Source organism: Crassostrea angulata, chromosome 8 (genome assembly GCF_025612915.1).
Source record: "Crassostrea angulata isolate pt1a10 chromosome 8, ASM2561291v2, whole genome shotgun sequence".
Taxonomy (NCBI): Eukaryota; Metazoa; Mollusca; class Bivalvia; order Ostreida; family Ostreidae; genus Magallana; species Magallana angulata.
Genome location: NC_069118.1, coordinates 6,770,437 through 6,797,608, shown reverse-complemented (window position 1 = coordinate 6,797,608; position 27,172 = coordinate 6,770,437). Strand labels below are relative to the sequence as shown.

General features: G+C 32.0%; 1 protein-coding gene across 6 annotated transcripts; it reads left to right on the top strand.

Moving 5' to 3' along the window:
- The first annotated feature begins 785 nt into the window (after positions 1 to 785).
- On the top strand, positions 786 to 26,573 carry LOC128159218 (DCC-interacting protein 13-alpha-like). Of its 6 annotated transcripts, XM_052822280.1 has the most exons (24): positions 786 to 916; positions 3,933 to 4,031; positions 4,360 to 4,419; positions 4,968 to 5,039; positions 5,398 to 5,485; positions 5,786 to 5,827; positions 6,262 to 6,374; positions 7,226 to 7,404; positions 7,769 to 7,933; positions 8,937 to 8,969; positions 10,411 to 10,492; positions 11,490 to 11,513; positions 12,700 to 12,809; positions 12,956 to 12,998; positions 13,225 to 13,305; positions 13,666 to 13,742; positions 15,347 to 15,490; positions 17,681 to 17,811; positions 19,067 to 19,175; positions 20,062 to 20,148; positions 20,553 to 20,646; positions 20,927 to 20,977; positions 21,960 to 21,989; positions 23,758 to 26,573. In XM_052822280.1, exons 1-24 carry the CDS (start codon positions 866 to 868, stop codon positions 24,049 to 24,051), a joined length of 2,259 nt encoding a protein of 752 aa, XP_052678240.1. In that variant the 5' UTR covers positions 786 to 865; the 3' UTR covers positions 24,052 to 26,573. The 6 variants fall into 6 exon arrangements, with proteins under 6 accessions (XP_052678240.1, XP_052678243.1, XP_052678241.1 ...); XM_052822283.1 differs by lacking the exon at positions 8,937 to 8,969 and having other exon boundaries at positions 792 to 916; XM_052822281.1 differs by lacking the exon at positions 11,490 to 11,513 and having other exon boundaries at positions 792 to 916.
- The last annotated feature ends 599 nt before the right edge of the window (positions 26,574 to 27,172 follow it).

Here is a 27,172-nt window from a genome sequence, read left to right as displayed (position 1 = left end):
ACAGGAAGTATACGTTTCTATTTTTTGTTTTATATCAGGAGACATATATAGCTTATGTTGAGACACAGATTAAATCATTGATTTAATTTCCATGTCCATCTTTCCGTACATAGTTAAAGTCACAGGAGCCACGAAGACAACTTATTCGCTCTGGTATTTTTAATGCGTATATTAAATATTTTAAAAATTACAAAGAATTTAACAAAGCGAATAATATTCATGTTCCTATTTGCCGTGTCCTAGCTACATATACCGATAAAGCTGACCCAATACACCACCCCTACACCACCTTTACACACACTCATACATAACCTTGCCGTTTGTTTGTTGTTGGTTTTTTTTTCTTTTTTTTTTTTTTTTTTTGGGGGGGGGGGGGGGGTTGGCTATCACTTGTACCTTGTACATATTTTCAATTTATTTTTCATTATCATTTTTTTTTTCAATATTTATTTAATCCATATGTTTACGATCGGAACCCATCAAACTACCTACATGCAAATGGCTCTTGTTCATCCCCACTCTCTCGGTAGAAAAAAAATTGATCCGCCTCTGAATTTTAGCTTTGTCGGATTCATTTATCCATAAGACTTAATTTAATATCAAATTATTCATTTGTTACATAGTCTATGGTTAATCTTTTTTCTTTTTTGAAAATGATGAAAATAAAACACACTTTGTCTGTTTTACCTGCGATTCTTAATAAAACAATTTTATCCAATCAGAAAGCTCGATGCAAAACACCAGCTGGAGTGCGGGACTACACCGATGCATTAATCACTAGCAGACACTGTGAGACACAAATATAGGTAGTGTTGAAGTTAATTGGATGCTGTTGAGTAAATAACTTCGTCATTCCCTGGCAAACATGGGTATAGAGAAGCTACATCTCGAGGATGCCTTGGAAGATAGTCCTCAGGTAAACTATGGGTGAATTCTCGTGCAAACTGACGTCGAAGTCAAGTGGGAGGGGTGTTGTGCAGGGTACAAACAACGGGCTTTCCCCATGCGAATGGTACCGATGGTATCGATCTGCAAAGTCAATTCGGAATTCTTTCATTGGAATCTAACGGCATGTGTATTTTCGTTGTGGCGTCCTCAATTTTATGCCACGAATACGATCGAGTCTGGCAAGGGGCCGGGGTACATTAGGACAGAAGTTTTGTACAGAGTGCAGTGTTTAATCTATCAAGCTGATTTAAAGCAGATCTTTTATTTACACTGAATAAACATATGAATTTTATGGTTTGAAAATAATGACACTAACTGTCAAATTGGGCATATTGATTACATGAAATGGGCAAAATTCGTACCGCATGTTAACATTAATTTGATATCCATTAATTTGCACTGCAGAATAGGCATATATATTCAGGAATTTTGTAAAGTCATTTTTTAGCCAGTGATGGTCACTTGTGTGATTGTTGGCACCAGATAGCTCTGTTGGTGAAGAACTTCAGTCTGATTAGAGTTCAAATCAAGTCTGGTCCGTCACTATATTTTCTTCATCCTGCTACATTTGGTGCTGTGACCTTTTGAACTGGCAATTTATTACTAATAGCTCCTGCCATGGGAAAAAGTCTGGTATGATCTTCAATTGTTCAAGGGTGTATATGGTTTTTTGAAGGGGGAAAGTGATGGTCAGACTGCTTCAAATACTAACCCCAGATAGCTCAGTTAGTAAAGATTAGAGATTCAGAAGGCTAGCGGTTTTAATCCAAGTCTGTTCTATAATTATTTCTGTTACATTTGGTGCTCACTGGGACTAACCCCTGGAACTGACCGGTAAACCTAATTCTGGCTGCAGAAAGAACCTTGGAAGTTGTCACATAAATGATCATTAAGGGGGAGGAATGTAATGGTCAGACTAGTTTATTTGTCTTTGCCATATAGCACAGTTCGTAAAGCACCAGACAAGAGATTATGGAGGCCTGGGTTCAAATCTCAGTCTGGTCCATCATTTTTTCTCATATCCCAATACATGGCCGTGATATTCTAGTAAAATTACAAGGAAACTTTTCATTAAAATGTAGATAACCAATTGTTGCATCCTGAATAATCACAGCAAGCAATTGGTGCTTTTGTCTGTTGCCAAGTCATGGAATTTAAAACAATACATGTACATGTAGTCAATGTTGCTCATCCGTTATAATTTTGCATCATTGATACATGTATAACATCAATGAATTATGATCATGCATTAATTATGCCCTCCTTCAAAGAAGGGAGGGCATATTGCTTTGCTGCTGTCTCTCTGTCGGTCGGTCGGTCAGTCCATCAAGTTTCCATTCATTTTCTTTGCAGAGGTTGCACTTACTGAAATGGAATTTGGTATTCAGATTTATCATAGCAATATCTAGGTCAAGTTTGATTTTGTGTAAGATTGAGCAATTTTCAACAGCAAAATATGCTAAAGTAAATTTATTGATATAAAGTAGTGACATGTACATGTGGGAAACTCAGTGTAAACGCTCTTCTTGTTGAAGTAATGAAGGGCTCTTGAATCTGGTCCAACCAAAAACTTTAAACATACATTTAACTTGGACAACCTTGTAACATTTTGAACAATTTGCATTGTAATTATAAGTGGTGTTTGTCCGTTATCTTTTTTGTGATGTCTTAAAGGACCCATATGTTATTAAAGGAGGAAGGAACTGTTCTTGTTTTGAATACACATCTAAATAACTCACTATATATCCTCAATAGTACATCACTTGATAGCAGATAAAATCTATGTACTCGTTTTAATTGTGCTTGATTTCTTAATGATCCTTGCATGCAGCCTTATAATTGAATTGCATGAGCTTTTAATATAATTTGAAGATAATAGGGACTTACTGTGAAAAGATAGATGAATTAAAAGATATTTTTATATAATTTAAAAGATGTTGTTACCACAAATCCGACTTGTGGACTGGGTTCATATTCAATAGTTTCTCTACCTCTTAGCTTTTAGAAGCAAATGTCAGCTATGTTAATATGGGCCAGTGTACATGCTACAGTAGTATAACAGATCTATAGAGATTGACCCTGATTTTGATTAGCTGTCAGTCTGGCCATGGACTAGTTACATATATACACATAGAAGGTGTTTATGTACATGTACATCATTGAGGTTAGCCTGGTCAATTGCTACAGTTGACCTGTCATGCAATCGACATTAATCATTCACTGATGCATGTAACATGTAATGAATTAATAATCATTATTGCATGTTTCCAATACTGATATCTGTGGAAGTAATCAACTTTTTGGAATTTAAAACTTAATATATAGTGATGTAAATTTAAAGATTAAAGCTTTTAAAATTGATATAAATTATGTGTTGCTTGTTTATTCTTACTAGAGAACAATTTGTATGTGTATGAACTTACAGAAGACATGGCTTAAAATATTTTTTGAAGTGTTTGCACATGCAAATTTCAAGTTTATACTTGGTAAACCTCCAAAACAATGAATTTTTTATGTAGAGTAAAAGCATCATACTTGTTAGTGTGTCGTACTTGTTAAAATTGGAATGCATACCATGAAGAACACGATGCCACAGAATTGATGCCCCCTTTTCCCACCAAATCCAACCCCTTTTGATCAGTTTAAAGGGACAGCAATACTGGTGCTGGGCTAGTTTTCAACTGAAATAAAATAAGATTATATATTAAGTATACCTTTTCAATCAACTCCTTTTTCATTAAATGTCAGTTTTAAAAATCATATAGTTAATTTAGTTCAAAAGCAATTTTTTTAATTTTGTTTGTCTGTTAAGCATCAAGTATTTTCTGAAAGAATTTTATAATTTGTATGATCAATGTTTTATAGTTATTAACCATATAATTGATATTTTCCCTGAAATCTATTGATGCAGCTATCTACATTGTTCATTGACTCTACTTTACTCCTTTGTCAGGTTATAAACCTACCTGTATTTCCTGTTTTAGACCCGCAGTTTGCTGTCGGTATTTGAGAAGGATGCTATGACTCTTAAGAAGTACACAACAGGTCTACACAACTGTTGTCAGAGAATCATGAAGGCACAGGTAAGTGTTCTGATGGCCCATTAGTACATTGATGGGAATTCTTTGAGTCCCTGGTAGAGTTAAAGCAGAGTCATTCATACAGAAATTCTTCAAATGAACTGGTATCTTTAAAGCTTAAATCCCATCAGTCCTTGATCAGTGTAAATTCTTAGAACTACTGGTTTATATCAGACATCAGTTTTTTATCTTTGTGTATAAAATGTTTAAGTCTTGAGGTTTTTTTCTATCATCAGCATGGTAGAATATCATAAACTGTGTCTAAACCAATCAGATTTCAGTATCCTGTTAACATGAAAGCAAATGTATAATAATGTGTATTATCTTTCAGAATGAGTTATGTGCAGCTACACAGTCCTTGTCACAACACCTGAGAGATTTTGAAATCCAGGTATGAATCTAAGGCTAATGCTATTGTTTAGATTAGTTAATAATTTTTTTTTTGGTGGGGGGGGGGGGGGGGTGGAATGGGGGGAGGGGGGGGATAAAAAAAACTTTAAAGAGGGGTACTTTCCCATTTTATCACTGATATGATTGTAATGATCAATTTACAGTCTGTTTTGTTACAAGAAATGACATGATGTTGTATTGTTATTAGTGATGGGAATTGGTGAGATTTTCATAATCGATAATTGGTTCCTCGCAACTAACTAGTTATCGATTGTAATAAAAAAAATTTATTTTGTCATAGTTTAGTGCTAAAAAAATGTAAATATACAAGATACAATTAAGTGGCTTGTTACAAGGCCTTTTGTATTTCGCATCTAGAATATTCTGTTTATGATATGCGCTCGTTGAAAGGGAAAAAAAACCTCCTCAACCGATTAATCATAATGAAACCTTTCATAATCTAGCGCTTAAATTGCGGTAACAATCGACTGATTTCAATCATAATTGAAAATTGTAACATCACTAATTGCAATCATGTATATGTTTCAGAAATTCCCGCTGGAGTCGGACGACAGCGTGCTGAGCTCCACATTGAAGCAGTTCAGCAGCTATTTAGATGATGTAAGTACTAAATATAAAAACAGAATGAAACAGATAAAGTACACATGTCTTTAAAATTCATAATTGTAGTGTACCACAACACAAATATACTGTGGTTTCATTAATATTCAAGGGTATCAATTTTTGTGGATAAAGTGAAAATCACAGTTTCAAGGATACGTAAATTCGTGGCCAATAACCCTATCAATAAAAAATGTTAATACACTGTACTAGATTTGCACTGCAATGAACATTTAATTTCATGGATCAACTTAATCCATGAAAATTGGTATTCAACGAATATTGATGAAACCACAGTATATAGATATATATAAATGCATTCATACGTTCAGGGTTATAACTAATTTTTGTGTACCAGGTGAGCTCCATACAACAGGTGCTGTCTGCTCAGTTCTCGGAGACCATGATGTACCCGCTGTCTAGGTTCCTACAGGCCGATCTGGAGGGTAATTTCTAAAGAATGATTATGCATTTATTTTATGTGTTGAATGCATTACCTACATTGCATAAATTGAAAATGTGACTAAGAGGATATTAAGTTTATTACATATATTGCTTTTACCATGATGGGGCAATAGGCTCTAAACCTCTTCTATTTAATGTCAAGATGAATAACATTACATGTATTTATACTCATATTTAACTGAGAAAAATGAATAATATTTGAATTGACTGACATAAATGTATGCAAAAGTTTTGTCATACAATGTACTGAATTTACTAAGACTTTTGATTTGTGATTTCAGAAGTAACAACTCTATGTGAGATGTATCAAATAGCCAGTAATGGTAAGTCTGTATCCTGTAATCTGAGGAGAAACAAGCTAGCTAGGAGTTAGGTATTCCTGACATATCAGAATGCAGTGCACTGTATATCTTGCATACCCCAGTAATTGCTACTTTACTGATCAAGTAAAACGAAAAGTGTTAGCTAGTACACTGTACCATAAAAACAGGAGAAATTGTTTGAATTTCTTTAGTGAATACTAGTATACTGTATTACCAGGTGGTTTAATCTCATTTAAAATCAATGCCTTTTTGGATCATGTAGATCATTTTATGAACGGTGAGCTTGGTAATCTCTGTTTACCTATGTTTGGATCATGTAGAACATTTTATGAATTAACAATAAATATGTGGTTCATGTTGTATCAATAAGTTATTTCTTTTTTATGGATTACCTTCTCTGTAGATATTTTACCCGAGATTTTTCTCCCTTACAGAACATGACAGTGCAATGAATCGGTACATGAGATTACCCAAGAAGAAAGAGAGTGAGAGACAGAAGTCAGAATACAATGAAGAACTCTATCTCATGAGGAAAAAGTTTCACCAGGTACACGCTTGTACTGTCAAGACTTTAATTATGTGAATATTTTAATGTATACTGTAGATTCCTAATTAAATGTGAGGAATTAATTTCCGCATTAAAATTGCAAGAAGCAACCCTCACGGATTTTAAAATCTTGCTTTTATTTTCCAGACAGTTTTGAACTATAGGAAATTGTAACAAAAAATTAGCGATTGCGATTTTATATTCTTGCAATTTGATACAAAACTGTGGAATTGCAGAATTAAGTACTTTTGTGAAATAGGGAATTTACAATAAACAAGTAGTTTAATTCAATTTGTGAATGATTTTGGGAACATAAATCTGTCAGAAGAGTTGAAGAAATTCTACTTTGATCAATTCTAAAATTAAAATCATTAGATGATAAAATTTTGTCAGTAAAGAAGAAGTAAAAAAAATGAGTTCTTTGGCATTTGAATGAATGAAAACAGATTTCATTGAAAGACATTTGTAACTTGAGGAAGTTATAAGTTTTTACAAAACCTAGAGGTGAAGATATACCGTATATCTGGTAATTTTTGCGACGATCCAATTTGCGCTTTTTTTTTTTCAATCTCTTTCAAATCGCAAATAATTGAATAAGCAGAAATTGATATGTCTTATATCATTTTCTGTAAGAAACTTTTTAAATCGCGAAAAAGGACTGATGTAAATTGTAATTTGTTATAGATTTTCCCTATTTTTGCTTATTTTGTGACATGCGAAATAAAAATGGAAATATACGGCAAGTCTTTTCTGTTGTCCCCTATCTTATATATTACTGAACAGTAGTTGGTGTATAAATAATTATATGAAGTTGAATGAGATATCTGTACAGAGAGTTTATTATTTTGTAGACCTCCCTTCATTACTACTCCAGTCTAAATGCTCTACAGTACAAGAGAAAATGCTCCCTGTTGGAGCCCGTTATGGGCTACCTTCATGCCCAAAGGGCTTTCTTCCAGATGGGCCAAGATGCTGTGGGAAAGAAAGAAATTGAGGACTTCTTGAACAACATCTCAACCAGTGTTCAAGGGTAACTCAAGTGACATGTTACAATGAATACCAGTAATATATATGGAATAGTGCCATTATTTATTAAGTGCTTTTTGAAAAAAACATTAATTTACTTTTGTTTTGTTTCTTGCACAACTTTTATTTTCTGCTTTAACATTTTGAAGAATATATTTCCCTAGTACTTTCATGATCATGCTTTGATGACTATACTTAGTACTACCGGTAATTGTTTATTTGACTAAGTCATCTCTGTGAATGATCATATTTTATTTGCTTAAAAATTGACAATTATTTAACAATTTGTATATTATATTATTTTAGTTTAGTAAAAATTTACTGGGTATGAATTGGCAGGCAGGTTTACAATTAGACTTTCATTGCAGAGTTCAACAGGAACTTCAGACGGAGACCAAGAAAACAGTGGAATTGATTGACTCACTGGAACAACAGAGTGCTCATCTGTACCACGCGGAGCCGATGGTTGACATGCCTTATATCCCCCCGAACACGACGCTGACGCAAAAGGCCGGTTACCTGTTTCTGCGCAGGTTAGAAAGCGGTGTTTCTTGTGGTCTTTTTTATACAATGTGTATCTTGGTATATGAGTGTGTTACATGTTCACAGGCGTATATATTATCCCATAGCATCTTGTTATAATTAACATGCAAACATCCAGATATTAATTAGAATCATCAGAAGTTATCAACATATCTAGTGTTAAAAAGAAATTGTTCTTTGAATTTAAAAAAAAAAATTTAATGATCAAGTTTGATTTACAGTAGATTGTGTCGTAATGATGTAGAGAACTTACCGTAATTGTAATCATTAGTATGAAGTTAAAATTCATTAACTTTTATGCAGACATTTCCAATTTCAAGAGATGATCATCAAAATTGGTTTTTGTTTAAAAAGAACCTCAAGTGCCAATTGACTACTGTTTAGATATTTCATTTCATTGTACATCTAAATTTACTTATGATGAACAAATGGTGCAAAGTGACAAAATGCTTTTGCTAAAATTTCAAATAAGTCAGGGCATATACATGTACTTTTTGCGATACAAATTACTTTCGCAGGAATTAGTTTAAATTTGTAGTTATCTCTCGATCCACTGTATATCGATCTCTTATCTGTATATGATGTTGCATACCTGAAAATATTCTTGAAAAAATACCATAAATACTAATTCTTGAATAAATACCATGTAACCTGCACAGGGAAGCTGTGTGAAATTTATAAATCATAAGTGCTTACTGTTAGAATTTCTCAGCGAAAAATTAAGTGATTTTATAAATGAACTTCACGATAAAAAAAAATTAAAAATGTCCAAGTCTTGTCACAGTTGATAATCAGTTAATAATAGAAAAATGTAGATATGATACAAATTTATACAAGGAAGACTTTGTATATTGTAATACCCCTTTGTTTGAATTGAAACATTTGCATAGAATGCAGTTGGAATAAATTGGCAACTTTCATATGCCAGTCTCGTTAGCAATTAGATTAGTACCTTTATTGTTTTACTAACAAGACCTTTCCTCTGGTTTCTAGAGGAAAACATTTTCATGTGCCTGGCCCGATTGGGTAAGCTTGTGTACACCACTCCATCGGCATTGTAACACCAGACTAATTAGACCGATCTAATTAAAATTAGACTAGACTCGTAATATTGCTTTTCTGATACATTATACAAGATATTACAATATCCCAAAGAGAGTGAACTTTTTAATTAGCCAATGAAATCACTGCTGTCAAAAATGTTTCCTTTTCACCAAGAACCTCAACGCACTAGCCAGGTGTCTCGTGTAGTAAACAAAGTCACAACTTAGTGCATGTGTAGTTGCTAAGTTTGCATGTGATTTTGTTGTTTACTTGATTCAGAAAGGAATAGCCGATTGGGCAGATCTTTTACACAATTTTGGCAGCAAAAACTTAACATTAAATACACGTCCTAGCTTAACTTGGCATAAAATACATGTCTGAGCATCAGAGTTTAAGGGGTAAAGTATTAAACTAATTTATAGATGCTTGAATCTGATTCGCTTACTTTTTTATATTTATTCTTAAAAGGTTGCTTTTTGGTGACCCCTGACAGGATGTTTTTAGATCTTGTACAGCTCATCATAGAGGAACAATTTTACAAGTCTAATTTCAATTAGATTGTTACAATTAAGACTGTTTGATAATTTCACTCGTTAGTCAAGATTGCAGTAGCAGCATTGTATTAAACAGCTAAATCACATTAAGTCTCTATATAAACATCACAGAGTGTGTTGTGGTAGTCATTGCAGTTACAGCATCTTCTGTAGACCCTGTCATAACACTGTCTCTTTGGGGATTTTATTGTCCTTTGCTTGCAGTGAAACTAAGTTTTGAGTGGCACTAATTTTATCTTGGACTTCTTGCTGTTATCTTTTCATGGTCACAGAGAGTGTATTCTTTGCTTATTTCCTTTTATAGCAGCTTGTACATTGATATTGTCATTACTGATTTTAGAATGATGTTTATTGATATAATGCACTGTCAAAGTGATTGTGTTGCATCATGTGCATGAATTTGAACAACTGTAGCAGATAATTATTGCTACCATGTGCATTGTGATTTTTGATTTGTTGATTGGTATTGAACCAGGAATTTTTCCTTCTAAACATAAATGAATTAAGATAGATTTAAATTATAAGAATTTGTGTCTGTGCCTATTTTTGCATTATGGTTAATGTCGTTTTTCAAAATTTGATACTGTATTTGTATTCATTTTTAAACAAGTAAATAGCAATGAGTTTTAACATTGTATATTTTTGACATTATAATATAATGTCATTTACAAGTTTACCATAAATTTATGAAAGAATAATGTTTCCAATAAAAGATTTATTTACCTGTTAAAAATAATTATAATTTTTACATCTGATTTTTTATGTGTGTTTCTATTGTATGTATGATGTAATATACCAGCTTTTACATGAATTATCTATAAACTTTTAATTCTTGTGCATCATCTCTCTATTTTTCTAATGTTTTATAGCAAACAGCTGATAGCCACAAAATGGGAGCGATGTTTTTTCTTCACAGTGGGAGGGAATTTAATGAGCCAGGCCAGAGAGGAGGTAATGCTAAGCACTACACTGTAGAAATCACTGCTGTGTACAACTATCAACATTGGTACTCACTGTAATAGAAAGGGAGACAAAACTTTACTCTGCTTGTGAATGGAAAACTTTAATCATAAATAAACTTTTGTTTGGCTGTTAAGAATTTGCAGACAGTGTAGTGTGTTGTAAAGTAAGGGTATATTAAGAAAGATAATACTAAACCAAAATAAGAACATGATTAAAATGTTGTAGCTCTCTGATCAATGTCATATGGTCATTAATTTCAAGTAATGAACCCTCTATATTTACATTTTCCAGTGTCTTTACCTGTGATAACACTACGTATGCATGGATTTTGTACTATATAACCCATAATACAAATGACGCCAAATCGAGGCACCAGCGGGTTTGCTTATTAATATTTGAATATATAATCGTACGATGGCTTAAAATTATATGAATATAAGTTATAAGTAATCATTCTTTGATTATTATTAGGTGATAATTTTGGTCGGGGCGTGATCAAATCTATCATAAAGCCCTTCGGGTTTTATTGGATTTGATCACACCCCGACCGAAATTATCACCTCATAATACTCAAAGAATGATTCCTTATTTAATTTCTTTTAAATTTTGTAATTTTTCATATACATGTATAAAGTTTGGGTAGATTAACTGGTAAACTGTGTTAGTCTAGCGGTCTATCCTTACTCTTCTTTTGAACTACACAATGATGACCATCTTGTTGTCTTAAAGGTTAATGTCAAAGTTGAAGGACTAGAAATTGTTCTCTGTTGTTTAACTGTTGAACGTAATCATGCTTTTGATAAATCAGATTGTTTTGACAAACACATCTTAATCATCTTAACAACTTAAAAAAACTCATTTTATGCTTGCATGGCTATTCTAGCAAAAACATAATTTTTAGTTTGGTGTCTATATGGCTTCATGATTAAATTAATTTAAAGTGTTACCTATGCTTGAAGTATTCTTAAACTATTCCTACTTACAGGTCATTTCTACTAATACAAAAAAAGTAAGCTATTAACATCAAATGTAATGCCCAGCAAACTTCTCCTTGCCGCACACCAATGTGAAATATATTATTATGTTCAGTTCACCCCTGCATTGCCACACTAATTCCATGCACAGATTTCTGTTTGTGTTGACTTGTTTATCGTCCATCCTTTGTTGTTGGTGTTGGAATGTCCAGTTTATCCATGTTACCTATGTTAAATAATCAGTCACTTGAATATTTACATACTGATTAATATTGACATATTTTAATACAGTGAGCCTTTTCATATTACTTTATAACAAGGATGAGAAAAAAAAAGCTAAAACATGCAGGAGTCACTTTAGATTTTATTTGTGTCATTGTACAATAAACACAGAGAATCATTTGTGGGATGCAATTTAGATGAAAACAATATTTACAATGTGTATTGAGTTGATGTATATTTTGTGAGAGAAAAAGATAATTTGATTCTGTATTAGTGAATTAGAAATTATCATTTAGTAACTGCATGGACATGTTTGTACATGTATATACAATGATATATAACTATTGTTTTTTTATCAGTAGTTTTTAGAAAACTTCACTGTTATCAAAATTAAGGGTTAATTTTTTTTCATAAATTTAAAATTTGAAAATCTATTTTCAATATTTTTGTATTAGCTATAAACAAACTGAAGAAATATGTAATGAACAATAATTATTGTCAAAAATTACCATCCAAGAAGACAGTTCTATGAAATTAAACAAAATGTTAATTACCAGTATTTACATAAGAGTTTAGAAACATTTTCCTTAATATTCAAGTAGTTTCAATTAAATAATCAAGAAACTGGTAGTGATACTAATTTTGTGGATAAGATTTTACAGTACTATAGATGACTTCTTCAGCTAGAGTGTCAGACCTACTGGTAATTGGAACAATACTATTACATGTAGTAGGCAGTATGTTATAATACTGTTATTAATTGGTATCCAGGGATTTATTTGTCAAAATCTGTGATGTTTTAACTTCATAGATTCATTTTACTTCCAGATACTACATACAGTTGTACTTGTCAGGTTCAGTGTGGTATATGGGGAATATGTGTTTAAGCAATAGACCATGTTTGGCAAATCTCTTTGTTTTAGATATAGAGTTACATGTAACTTGTAATTAATTTGCATCTTTCATATAAAGATATCTTTATTTCACGGAACTTTTCAGTTGGCGGGAAGTTTAGTATTGGATTTGAATGAACCTGGCGTGTTGGCTGAACCACATGAATCAGATGACAGGCGATTCGTCTTTCAAATAGTATCACCCAAAAATAAAAGGTAACATGCAAGTAATTTAAAAGTAAAATAGCTAGGACACTGAACCTCAATTACAAAATGACTTTACAAAATAGATGCCATTTATTAACACAAAATGGAAAATTTTGTGGTTGATAAAAATCATTTTATTAATTTTTATTTTTTAGAAATGTAGTGCTGCAAGCTGAGAATGAAAGAGAAAAAGATGAGGTAATGCTATAGTTACTCAATGTATTTTTGTTTTAAAATTGTCATTTTGTATCATCAGAAAAGCAATTTCCATTGTAATAACATTGAGCTAGATGTTAATGTAATTTATGCTCAAGATCAAAGAGTAGATAACTCCAGGTAGGTTATCATGATCTAGCTGATGGATTAAAAATGGATAAAGTTTGTAATACTTGTTTTATGACTAGATGTTGTTGTTATGTTGTAGTGGATCTGTACCCTGAACAACATAGTGAGAGAGAGTGGATATGTCAAAGGGAAAGGGGGAGGTCCACAGGCCAAACCTAAGGTCAGCTCACTGGTTGACAATGTATGTCAAACTTATGTCAATGTCCATGTCCTTTGTATCTTGTTGTCCTGCTGTTATCCTATGAATGGGTTTGAAAAATACTTTGACAAAATATTTGTGTAGGAGGTCTGACCTGCTAAAAATATCTGAAATGAATTGTTGGTGGAATTAATGGATGGAGTTTGAAAAAAATATGAAGAATAAATTGAATGGTAAAAAAAAATGGAGAAAGAGCATATGAAAGGCATAGCAATTTTTTGAGAATGTTTTTGTGATACAAGATTAGTTGGATTTCATCTGGATAGAGGTACCTAAACTACATGCCTTACCATGTCTTAAAAGATATGATTTTATTTCCAGGAGAGAACCTCCAGTTCTAGCAGTATGTCTAAACCTGGATCTGGATCTGTGAGTCCGGATCAGGCCAGCATTAGCAGGTACCTGGAGTGTAGATATAATCCATATATAATCCATATAGACTGCATGAGATTCTCCATGTTGTTACTTCATCACAGTAGCATGAGTTGATACTGATCTCTCAAACATTACACTTTAATCTGTGTTTATTTGACATGATAAATCAACAGCACTTTTTTTTACATCAATGATGGTGATATTTACATTGTATCTACAAAAAAATAAGGAATGATATTAAGGATGACGTTTACTCAGAATGAAAAAAAATTCCACTGATGATAATGAAAAACCAACTAGTGTGTGTTATAGACCTTTTATTGTAGTGTTTTTTTTCATTTTCAAAAAAGTAGGTCAATGACCTACTTTTTGAGTTAATGTCCATTGTATATTTCTGGAAAATTAAAGGAAAATCACTGAAAATTTTATACTATGATTGAAATTTTCTTAATTGTGAAAATAATACAAATTGCTCAACACTTTTGAAAATGAAATACAATTTATGAATGGCAGTGACACTAAATATATACAAAGCATTAAGTTTTCCTTCACAATTTTTATAAATATTCCAGTCCGAATTTCCTCTATCACTTTTCAAATTCCTACCCATTTTTGATCCAATTTTACAAAAAATTGAATGATGATAATACAAAAACATTTATAGTATTAAACTACTTATATTGATCTTATTCTGTTGGCATATAATTTATATGAGGTCAATGATCAAAATTTTGAGATATGGTGTCTTTTCTCGTTTTTAAGCATATTTCAATATTTTTTAAATTCATGCCATACGGTAATTATAATGAAAAAATGAGGTAAAACTACCAGAAAATATGCAAAATTATATAGACTAAAATATAAAATCTTAGCTTTTAATATTAGAGTACTTCCAAAAATGTTTTAGCAGAAAACAAAATCTGCAAAATTTAGTCCGAATTTCCTCTGTTTGGCTAAAAGTCTATTTTTGTTTTGGCATAATTCCATAATAAAGTAGAAATATCGAATGTTATGTCAATAATAATTCATTTCACAGATACTTTTTGTGTTTAGAACAAATTTTACTCATGACATTGAACTTTATAACAATCCGTATGCGAGAACTCAAACCCTGAGTAAACGTCATCCTTAAACTTCGTAAAAAAAAAAATTATATTTCATTAGATTAATTGATATGTACAGACTGTACATTAAAATTCTTATATCCATTCCATTTATATCTTTTTTATGAAAATTTTTAGTTCATGAGTGAAAGTAATATACATATGCATGTAGGGTATATGAATTATTTCTTAATAACATTAGTAATTGTATCTTATTTATATATATATACTGTATGCAAAGGAAAGCAAGTTGAAAACTTTCTTTGGAGAAGTTCTATCAAAGCACTTTATATATGTATCAAACAGTTTTGAGAGAGCATGTATTTTCTTTATTTCTATAAAATTTGAGACTTTGAATTTGTTTCGAAGTATTCTCTTAGCACTAGACAGTTTAATAAGCAATACTTTCTTTTTAAGTAGAGAAATCAGACACGAAGATTCATTCATACATGTATTATTTTTGTGTGTGTTTTTACTTTATCATTTTGTTATGTTTTTTGTGTGTATTTCTTACCTCTTCACAGCATGTCAAGTACGGGGGCGGTTCCTAAGACCCCCGCCCCCACCCCTTCCAGTTCCTTCGTGGCTGACGCACCCATTCAGTTTGATTTGTTGACCCCTACCAGCCAGAATGGAGGAGTCGCACCCAGCTTGCCAGGCCCCCCAAAGTTAGTGTCCAAAGCATGTCACCATGCCTGTATCATGTCTCCATTTTAGTTGCAGAACTGAAGGTCATGATCTGGTAGCTGTGGTACGAGATACTAGATCTGGAATCATAAAAATTAATGTATGCCCTCACTTTTCATCACAATCTCTCTTTCAGCTGTTGTATATAAAACATTTTCAGCTGTTGTATCAAATACCAGTTTAGAAATTAGATGTCCTGACTCACTTTTAACCATAATCTCATTTTCTTTATTAATTTTATATTTTCTTTTCCAAAATATATCCACGTTGAAACAATAGATTTTGAATATTTTCCTTAAAATGGTAAAACATGCAAATTTTACTTAATAGACTTTTAGTTTACTCCAAATTTTTCATACTTTTTTTATGAACAGTTTTAACAATTCAGTTGTAGTTTGGCATGAAATGATATTATCTACAGATCATGGGGACAGTTCTGCAGCTGTATGGCATTTAGTGATTTTTTTTTTCAATCGATATAAATATTAAATTTAATTATTACATATGTTCTGTTTTAGTGACTTTAGAAGTAATGTTTCATAAGAATACTCTACAAAATATTTTCCTGCACTTCTTTTTTTATCACACATTTTTTTATGAAATTATAATATTTCTAAAAGCAGTACTTGCAGTGAAAAAAAGCACTGTATTCAAGACTAAAACTTGTCTCGTTTTGTAGGAATATCTGACAACTTTCTTTTTAAGATGAAATTATTCATTGATTTCATGCAATAAAATCTGGCTAGGTTTTATGTTCAATGAAGACAAGTATTGCAGTGCATAGACACACTGATAAGGGAGATTACTCTACCAGGCATAAATTAATGACTGATATAGACTAAATACATCAATTAAACTGCTGTGATTTTTAAATTGCCAGCATGGGTACCACAAATGAAGAAATGTTTTTTTTAATATAGTAATTTACATATCCAAAAATATCCTTAAAGGGGCATGGTCACGATTTTGGTCAAATTCTATTTTAATGTTTTTATTATTTACAATGCTTTAGAAATGCATTTCTAATGATCAAATAAAATTTGAGAGTCATTCGTAGAGTTATAAGCAAGATACAGGACTCACAAATCTTTGTCATGTAAACAAGGCTCGTGCCTGTTTTTGTTTACATAGGTTCAATATACCATTAAAAAATATTTTTCTAGCTTATTTGTCTATCTTTTGATTTATTTTAAGCATAAATAAACAGTTCATTCATTTTATGTTTAAATTAAACTAACATTTTTACTTCAACGTTCAAAATGTAAAAAATGCTTTGTTTACATAGCGAATAATTTCAAACTCTGAAACTCGCTTATAACTCAACAAACGACACTCAAATTTTCGGTTGCCTATTAAAAATGTCTCTCTGAAGCATTGTAAATATTAAAATCGGAAACATAATTTTTGACCAAAATCGTGACCATGCCCCTTTAAAGGGTGTATAACCTTAAAAAGGCATATTGATATCTTAAATCTATGATGAATATTTTGAGATTCAAGTGTTGTACTATTTCTTTCAGCCCAGAACCGTAAGAAATATTACTCAGTTTGTGTTGTACATTTTCAAATATCGCATGACAAAAAAGTTGATCTTGAAGCTTTCTTTTATGTTTCAAATTGAATTTTTTTGGTTTATTTACAAAAAAAAGAAAAAGACCAAGTTGCTTTGAGCTGTTGTAAAGCTGTTGTAAAGCTAGATTGTTCAATTTTTCACAACTCTTCATAAGAAAAGATCCACGTGTATTTTAATTTGAAATTGTTCCTCAAATACTCTACAAGCTTTAGTTTAGAAGTGTTTTATAAAAGGACATTCCTTGTCTGTAGATATTGTGCTCAGTTATGTTATGGTTAAAGTCTACTTGTGGGACATTGATTTTTTGGGAGCAAACATTAAAATAAAATAAACAGTAGATAGTAGTTCTTCAGAGGACTTCATTCAACACTTTGCCTTGATAAAAAAAATCATAAAGTAAGATTCATTAAATTTGCACAGTTTGATTGTTGATTTCCTTTTTAAGTTGAATACATGTGCAATGTATTATAAGTTTTTTTTATGGAGCACTTCCATATCAAATTTTGAAACATATTATATAAATGAATTTAAAAAATGCGTTCGAACTTCAAAGTAGAATGATCTCCTGAACTAAGTATCTATATTTTTGCTGTAACAGAAGAATTAACCCGTTTGACCAGTCAGCCAATGAGTTACTGGACACTCTGGACTCGGCCATTGATAACTCAACTTTTGTTGAGAGTTTTGTCGTCAGATTTCTAGGTTCTATGGAAGTAACAACAGACAGAGGTAAGATATTATTAGGGAATTTTTTTCTGTTACAGATTTGTAAGCATTTTATTTTTTACAATCTAGTGTGTGTTTATTTGGCTTTTTGTAGCTGCAGGTCTGTAGCTCTCAGTCCAAAACTAGTGCAATCATATGTGCGCTGTAAAATTGCAGATTTTCACAATGGGAGGCACTGTAGGTCACAGGTCGTTCATCCGAATTTTTTCAGACCAGGAGCTACAGACCTGCAACTAGCTTTTTTGTTGATTTTGTATTTACATAGTATGTATAAAAGCAGATTGATACGAAGTTATTATACCCCCCGCAAACAAAGTTTGGGGGGGTATATAGGAATCACCTTGTCCGTCCGTCCGTCTGTCCGTCTGTCTGTCTGTCCGTCTGTCTGTGCAATCGTGTCCGGTCCATATCTTTCTTATGGAGAAACATTGGAAGTTTTTACTTCACACAAAGATTGCTTATGACCTAAGGGTGTGTCATGACCTTGAACCAAGGTCATTTGGCCAAGGTCAAGGTCACTGGCAGAAAAAGTGCAAAATTCGTGTCCGGTCCATATCTTTCTTATGGGGAAACATTGGAAGTTCTTACTTCACACAAAAATTGCTTATGACCTAAGGGTGTGTCATGACCTTGGCCCAAGGTCATTTGGGCAAGGTCAAGGTCACTGGCAGAAAAAATGCAAAATTCGTGTCCTGTCCATATCTTTCTTATGGGGAAACATTGGAAGTTCTTACTTCACACAAAGATTGCTTATGATTAAAGGGTGTGTCATGACCTTGACCCAAGGTCAATTGAAAAAGTTCAAGGTCATTGTTTCAAAAAAGCTAAATTCTGTCTGTGTCATGTCTTGTATTAATGGAAATATTAGAAGCTAAAAATTAACAGTTTTCAAAAATAAAGCAGTTGTTATTTATAGAAAATGGACAGTGAAATAGATTCATCCAATATTTTCTATAATAGCAAAAATACACGCGTTATGATTTTTTTCTTAGCGGGGGGTATCAATTGTGAGCTTGCTCACAGTACCTCTAGTTAGTCTTAAGATGTTGACAATAGATATCAAAAAGATTAAATTAATTGGTTTGAAAGTTGATGGTTGAACTCAGGTCTATTATATGATATGAAAGACTTGTGATTATGAAAGTGAACATCATAGAATTGTTTCTCCTATTTCATAAACTGTTAAGCATTTTGTATAATATGTTTATTAGGTTTTTTTATGCTGTACAAATGATAGAGGACTTTTCTATGGTTGTAGGAGAGAAACTGGTGCATGAAACGATGAGACAAATCATGGCGGCGCGAGCCATTCACAACGTGTTTAAGATGACAGAATCTAGACTGGTGGTCTCCAGTGAGGCTATGAGGTAAACCAACCACAGATCTCAATACATCTCAGCAGTGTATATGTTTAGTTACTCAGTCACGTTACATCTAGAGTCTATGAAGTGAACCAAGTACAGATCTGTTACATACAGTCAAACTTCATTTTGAACTAGATGGGACCGGTTAAAAACTTTGAGATATCTGAGTATCCGAGATATCGAGGGTAAATTACTTAAAGAATAAGTGGTTGGGACTTACAAATCATTTCGACATAATCATTGTATTTGAGATATCAGTTTTCAAGATATGAAAGTTCAACTGTATGTTTAAAATAACACAGTTATAACCTAGATGACTGTTTGTCATTGAGGTAAACCAACCACATATCTTCACACATCACTACATAGTATCTAGTATGTATAGTTACTCAGTTACATCTAAAGTTTATAAGATAAATTGAGATAAACTATTACCACAAATACCCACAAATCAGAACACAGTATCTATGTAAAGTAATACATCTAGAGTGTTTGAGGTAAATCAACCACAGATCACTTCACATCAAAGTGGCCATGTGTAGTATCTCAGTAATTATCGTACTATAGACATAAAGTCATAGAGACATACAGTAAATAAAGATAGAGTCATAGATTGTATACAGTAAATACCACACACATCAGTTTACATGTATGTCAAGTGACTTGGTTTAATCTTGAATTTATTTGGTACTGTATACACATGTTACATTTGGCTGTGTATTCTATTTAGTGGTTTTGGTGGCAGCTGCTTCACACTCCAGACAACACAATGTCTCTGTATTTTTCTAATGACTGGAAGTTTTTTAAGTCTAAGTTTAAGAGCTTTCTACAAAGGCATCCACACACTGTATTTTTATTGCTCTCAAATTAATACATGTAACTGTTTCAGGTTGATAGACCCTGCTACCAACACACTCCGCACAACGTTTGCTCTGGCAGACATCTCATTTTGGGCAGCACATCCCGAGAACACAAGGTGAGTCTCTGGTTTAAATATAGTTAACTGGTAATGAAGTTTTGAATATGTGGATTGCATTTGATGTTAAAATATCTTATTTCTTTTAATTCTAAATCCTGAATTTAGTATTGATCTGTTTTTCTCTTTTCTCACATGTCGATCATCATATAATATGTATTTAAAAATGTAATTGTATATACCGGTACACTATCATCTTGATTAAATGTTAAAATTTTGTAAACATTTTCAAGTTATAAACATGGTTAATAATTAAAAATATAGACTCCCTTTAGGAATGTATCATTAGATATTTGTATTTAAATTCACAAAGGAAGGAATGCCTGTTTTTAATACATGCCCCCCTCCCCCTTACAGTTATCAATTGTCTGTAGTATGTACATGAACGTCTATTTTTTTGACAGACTGTTTGGGTTCATCACTCGGACCAAGCCCCCGGGGGCCACCAACTCCACCTTCTCCTGCCATGTGTTCGATTGCAACATTTCTGCAGAAGAGGTATCGTTTCACTCTGTTCCTCAATTTTACAACAGTGCATTACGTACTTAAGAGCTCCTATTGCACTACAGTAAAACACAGTTTTAGCGAACATGCTTAAAATGAATTCCTCTGACTTTATTTCGTGTTGTAAACTTCATGGAATTAACAAATTACGCATACAACGGAGCAAAAATTGCCTGTCCCTGGCTCTTTGTTATAAGCGTGTTTAATTGTACTTTATTCTAATCAAGGTGATTATGAGTATTTGATGAATATTATTTTTTTTTATTTTTTCCAGATTTGTCAGGCAATAGGAACTGCAACAAAACTTGCCTTCCAAGCATTAATGGTAAAACCGACATCTTTCTCAGATTTTGATAATTTCTATCATAATCATGATTTTCAATTTTTGGCTATTTTTGTGATCTTGTGCATTAAAACTGTAACAAATATTTATCTGACATACTAAGATAGTGCTGGTGTGGCCAATCGCAATTATTTTGATTACTAGTATTATATTTAATACTTCTGACTGTGTTTTAATTATATATAAAACTAAGGTAGATAGAATGACAATGAAAAATCATAATTTAAGTACCAGTTAATTAATTGTAATAGCAATAATTTGGTAATACATTGACTGTTTAATTGCATTTTGTTTGGTGAATATGTGAGTGGTTGGGGTGTTACTGTAAACTGTTTTCCAAGGTTTTTATATATGTACCTATTGATGAATCTTATGACTAAATAAGTAAAAAGCAAGTGAAACTTGTGACATTTACTTCTTCTTCAAAGAAAAAAAATTATCAACATACACTGTACTTAAAAAATTTCCACAAAAAATAATGTGATATTTTATGCTGTTCTGTATGTACAGAGTGAATGTTGTATCTGGCTTAGGCTATCCACATTTAGCATAGATATGTCTATCACATTGTCATCTGTGGTTTCACTCTGGTCACATGTCCTGCTTTTATGTGGCAACACATAAATGAGCATGGAATTTACTGAGTAAATCTTTTGATTTAAGATTTACTTAGCAATCCACATTTCCAACTGCACATATAAACTTTTTAAATGTATGTAGTACAATCAGGATAATGCATACAAATTCAAAATTTTCTAAATGTTTTATTTGAATAAATTGACCACAAATAATAAACTTGAAACGGTTGATAATTACCAATAACATAAGAAATATCTTCTTGATTTTCCTTGAATATACCTAACCAAATACCTTCTAAACATTTCTATTTATTAACATGATAAGCACCAGTCTACAGGTGAGAGTTGATGTAATATCTCTATGCCTCTCCTGTTATGAATTTCAGCAACGTAAGTTACCGCCAGGTGTAGGGAAGGCAAGTATTTGTTTTACATAAATACCTAGAAAGCAGCATATCAAACCAAGCACAGCAGTTATCTCCCCTGCCCAGGCTTTTATGGTTTATTCACAACCAGAATATATCTTATTCCTAAATGTTACAACAGATCATAAAGCATTGTTTTGATTTTTAAAAAAATGCAAATTAGGATTTTGCATAGTTGCATACACTATCAGAAATATTGTCTGACAATTTGTCATTTTTTCTGAGTAGGATAATGGATTAAACATTTTATTAAGTTTTGATTAATACAATAACAAATGAAATTGGATGTATTTGGGGTTTAATTGCATGATCTTTTTATTTTTAATCATATAAATGCAAAATTTCAGGCAGGGATATATTTTAGTGTAATGTACGGTAGATTAACTGATAAAACTAGAGTCATGTCATGCTTGTTTACAATATTCAAATAATGGAAAATTAATAATGTCACAACGACTGGTTTTTTTTATCATTTATTAATGACCAACTCTAACAGTCAGCTGTACTGTAGTTTCTGATGTGCTGATTTATTGTCAGACTGTGTACATCCAGGTATTTGTGGAAAGCAAGCAATAGATGAGGGAATGGGATGTTGTCTAACCCCTGTACTCTGTTTATATCTCAACATCACAGTATACTGGGAGCTGTGAACACATCTATATTGACATCTACAATGCATCAAATTCAAATCTAAATGCTTTGCAGCATTTTTTCATTTTCTTTGAAAGACTAGCGCTTGCCAGAACATTAAGTCAAAGCTTCCTTAAAATTAAATGATAGTATCTTTGAATGATAAAGAAAAATATAATCACATGTTTCAAATGAAGAAATTATTTTGCAATGTACTTTGCATGGTTTTAATATATTTAATGGTATGGGTATCAAATTGTTCTTTTCACCTAAAGGTCTTTTGAATTTTTTTTGAATGAGTACAATGTACATCAATTAACTCCCTTGGCAGCATGTTTGTCATCTTTTAACAAGAAGAAAAGTCATTTCTCAATCTGCATGATGGATGTTATTTTCTGCATGCGTTGTATTGTCAAAAGAAGCAACAAAGATAAACCAGATAACATAGGTTTTTACTTGTATATGTATAACCATCAAAGTATATTTTCATTGTATCCAAGAATGCATGTTATTTATAACTTGTATGGGGTATAGGAAAAACGCTTGTATCATTATTATCTATTGAATTTAACAGAATCCAGGCATGAATTTGCACAAAACACTATGTAATCCCCCTTGCCCCCAAATAAACAAGACAAACAAATCCAAATCTGCTTAATGCTTTATAACAACAATATTTGCATATATATTCAATATGTTTATCTATTTAATTCTGTTTACTAATAAACACCATCTTTTTTTTTGACAATTCAATGATAATGATTCCATATTATCATATATACTGGAACTTGTTTTCTTGACATTTAAACATCTTCTCATAACCATAAAGTGTATATAACTACCTATCTTATTGATGATTGGGAGCTATTACACCACTTGGCCATAAGATCATCAACCAAGACTAGACTTGAATAATAAAATTATATCTTTAGTTCTATGATTGCCGTAATTCGTAAAAAATTCAAGGTCACTTTGATTTCTATTTAGCCTTGCAAATCCACAACAAAAATTTTGTTCAATCATAGAAATGTGTTTCAAATACTAATTTGACTGGAGTCTATTTTCGGTTGATTGTCATGGGGCCTACTTTGAGTTTAGGGAATGATGACGTTTTTTTGTCTGGTCACAGGAAAAGAAAGCGATGGAGAAGATCCAACAGGTGAAGACGAGGGAGAAGAACATCCTCCTCCAGAACATCCAGCAGCTTGAGGACGCTCCAGAGGATGAAGAAGACAGTCTGCACAACCTCCCACTGTCTCCTGATGGCAAATACCTGGTGCTTACTGCTGCTGACGAATCAGAAGATGGCATGGAGTCAGGTGACTTGTCTCAGCCAATGGAAAAACTGACTGTTGAATCTATGCAGCAGCCAATCAGTGATAGCTTTGACACTGAGGATGTAGAACCGGAGTCAGAAGCTTGATGTTGAGGTTACGCAATGCTTTTTGGTGTTAATGTTTGGCTGTAGAGTCATGGGTGTCATACTGATGTTCACCTCTGTGATCTTGGTCTTTTGAAAGGACATTTTTGTCGGAAGGTTTTTAGATGATAGTAAGGAAATTCGCTGGGAGGGAATTCCTATTAGGTATTTTAATGAAAGGTTTGAAACTTGTAGTTAACAGTTAGTATATGTTTTTGTTGTAATTTATTTTATAGATACTTGTTATTCTGTTTTAACAAGTCTAAATACTTGTATTGAAAATGCTGTGTGGGTGTGGATTGGGGTTCTGAAGAATTTTGTTTTGCTTCTAAAGATTTTATAAAACAATCGAACTTTTTTTTAGATCTCTGTGCAAGAGACAGGGCTTATGGGGATCAACTGTTTTTGCTATTTGGCTTGATAGCTTGAAGACCTAATGTTTGTTGTTTATTTAATATATGATTTCGTTTTCTATTTATATGTTATAAATGTCAGAAATAATTTTTTCAAACAATGAACATGTATGTAGTAGTATGTATTTTCTTAAAAAAAACTACTATCGACTTTCATCAGGTTATATTTAACAGATAATATTGCATGTTGTCAAAGTTTGTTAATGTTTATAAATCTATAAACACAATGTCATGCAATTTTTTTTTATATATTTCAGAGTGAAATACTTTCCTTAAACTGATCTTTTTAAACATGTATAATTGTAGGTGTTCCCCTTAACATTTGAGGTTGTAAATCTCCCTTTTACTAGTGCCATTAGAGTTTTTAGTTGTAATAGTCTTGCCACAGAAAACAACACAATAATCAGTTATCTCCCATCATTTGTAACTAAATATCCCTTCATATGCTCTTTAATCATTGATAAAACAATGTATCAGGCTCTTGAAAAATGACCTAGGTGTATTGAATGTTATTTAATATTTATGTGATAGCATTTGTGGGTGTGTGTGTGTGTGTGTGTGCGATTGTTATATATATATTTATAGATATATGTATCTAACATATTGCTCAGAACAGGAATGTTGAAGAAGAACAAATTTTCTGTAAGGTGTCCATTGTTATAGGATCTACACTGTTGGAGTGGTATTGCCAATAGTCGTACATGTAGAGGAATCATATTGAATGGGACTTTTATCTTCATCGATTTTTCTTTGTGTGATAAATTGAAAGAAAGCAGATGAAGAAAACTCAAATGGGATATTTTTCATGTTATTTACATATTGTTAAAGTCAGCCTGTTGCATTTTTAAGAAAGCATTTAGAGTCTTAAATATTTTTTCCCTGTTTAATTCAATTTTTATGAACTTCACTGTACATTGTACTGTATTCCTGTGTTATGTCTTATTACAAATAGCTGAGGCGTTGATGGAGGCATTGCAGGCCATTGATTGACTTGATGAATACATTGAAGGTCTCTGATTAAATACTGCTCTATGATTTTTACTTGCACTGTTCACAATTTCACTTTTAGAAAATAATCAGGTTGAAAGGCATTTATTGTTGAATCTTACCCTTAAGGGAAGGCTGACATCATCTGCATTTAAAGGGGCATGGTCACGATTTTGGTCAAAAATCATTTTTTCGATTTTAATGTTTACAATGCTTTAGTAAGGCATTTTTAATAGGCAACCAAAATTTGAGTGTCATTTGTTGAGTTATAAGCGAGTTACAGAGCTTATGATTCTTCGCTATGTAAACAAATCTTTTGTTTATATTTTGAATGTTGAAGTGAAAATTCCCATTTTAGACCTATAATGAATGTGTTAATCGTTAGGAACTGTTTTTTATGCTTAAAATGAATAAGATAGACAAATCAGCTTGAAAAAGATTTTTTACTGGTATATTGAACCTATGAAAACAAAAACAGGGCACGGGCCTTGTTTACATGACGAAGAATCGTGAGGCCTGTATATATCTTGCTTAAAACTCATCGACTGGCACCCAAATTTATTTGATCATTAGAAATCCATTTTGAAAGCATTTAAGATAAAAACAGAAAAATAAAATTTGACCAAAATCGTGACCATGCCCCTTTAAATAACAAGACTTCTTTTTGACAAATTATATTCACCAAATCATAATTAAAACTGTGTACAGAGTTATGAAACTTATGTTTTGCCACCCATATAAGAATTTACCATGCTTTGTTACTTTGGGGTGGTGAAGAAATTTTTTCACTTTCTTCACATATCAGAATATTAGACCACTAAGGGGTTTTAATCAAATGTAAATAAAAATTCTAAAACTATGCAAACCATTTTCATACATGAAGTCATGTAACTTGCTTATTGTTTATGGTAGAAACCGATTTGGGATTTGTCGTTTGTGCTTGCTTTATCCATTGTGCCTGATTGTTTTTAACACATCTTTACCTTGTGTTTTCCTACATATTGATAACTTTCTTTTTTGATTGATAAATATTAGAAATTAACTCTATGTTTAATACATGTATCAATGAAAGCACTCCATTTCACTAGCTGAAAATAGCCACTTGAAATTGTATATGATACAGGAGTTTATGAGTGTTGTTGTTTTATACAGATGTGTGTAACAGGCCTGTGATATGTACATACATAAACCTTCTTGTATAAGTATACTGTATTGTTGGATGTCAATACACAGCAATGTAGGGGAAATAAATAGATATTTGGAAAAAATACCTCCAAACAATACGTGTTTTACTTTTAAAATAATTGTTTGCCTTGGTACAACATTGTATTTTTATAAATTGCAGACAGACAAAATATAGATTTTTTTTTCAATATTTTAATATCATAAAAAATAAAAGAGACCCATAGGCTAGACATTGCTAACCCGAGTAGTAAATATTAAGTTAAAACGAATTTTAATTTCTATAAAGTTTTAACTTTTTTGAAACTCCTTAAAGGCTTTATTGTATTGTCAATCTTTATACTCTTTATGACTTTAAAAATCTTATTAAATACTGAATTAACTTTTATTAAACTTAATTAACACTTATTAAATTGTAAAATTAAGCTGTCTAATGCAGAGTTTGAACGCCAGAATGAATATAATTCCAGTCTAATAACGCATCAAAATTTTCAACCCTCGCCCCTATAGCTAACTAGAAAAAACTATTCACTAAGTTTAAC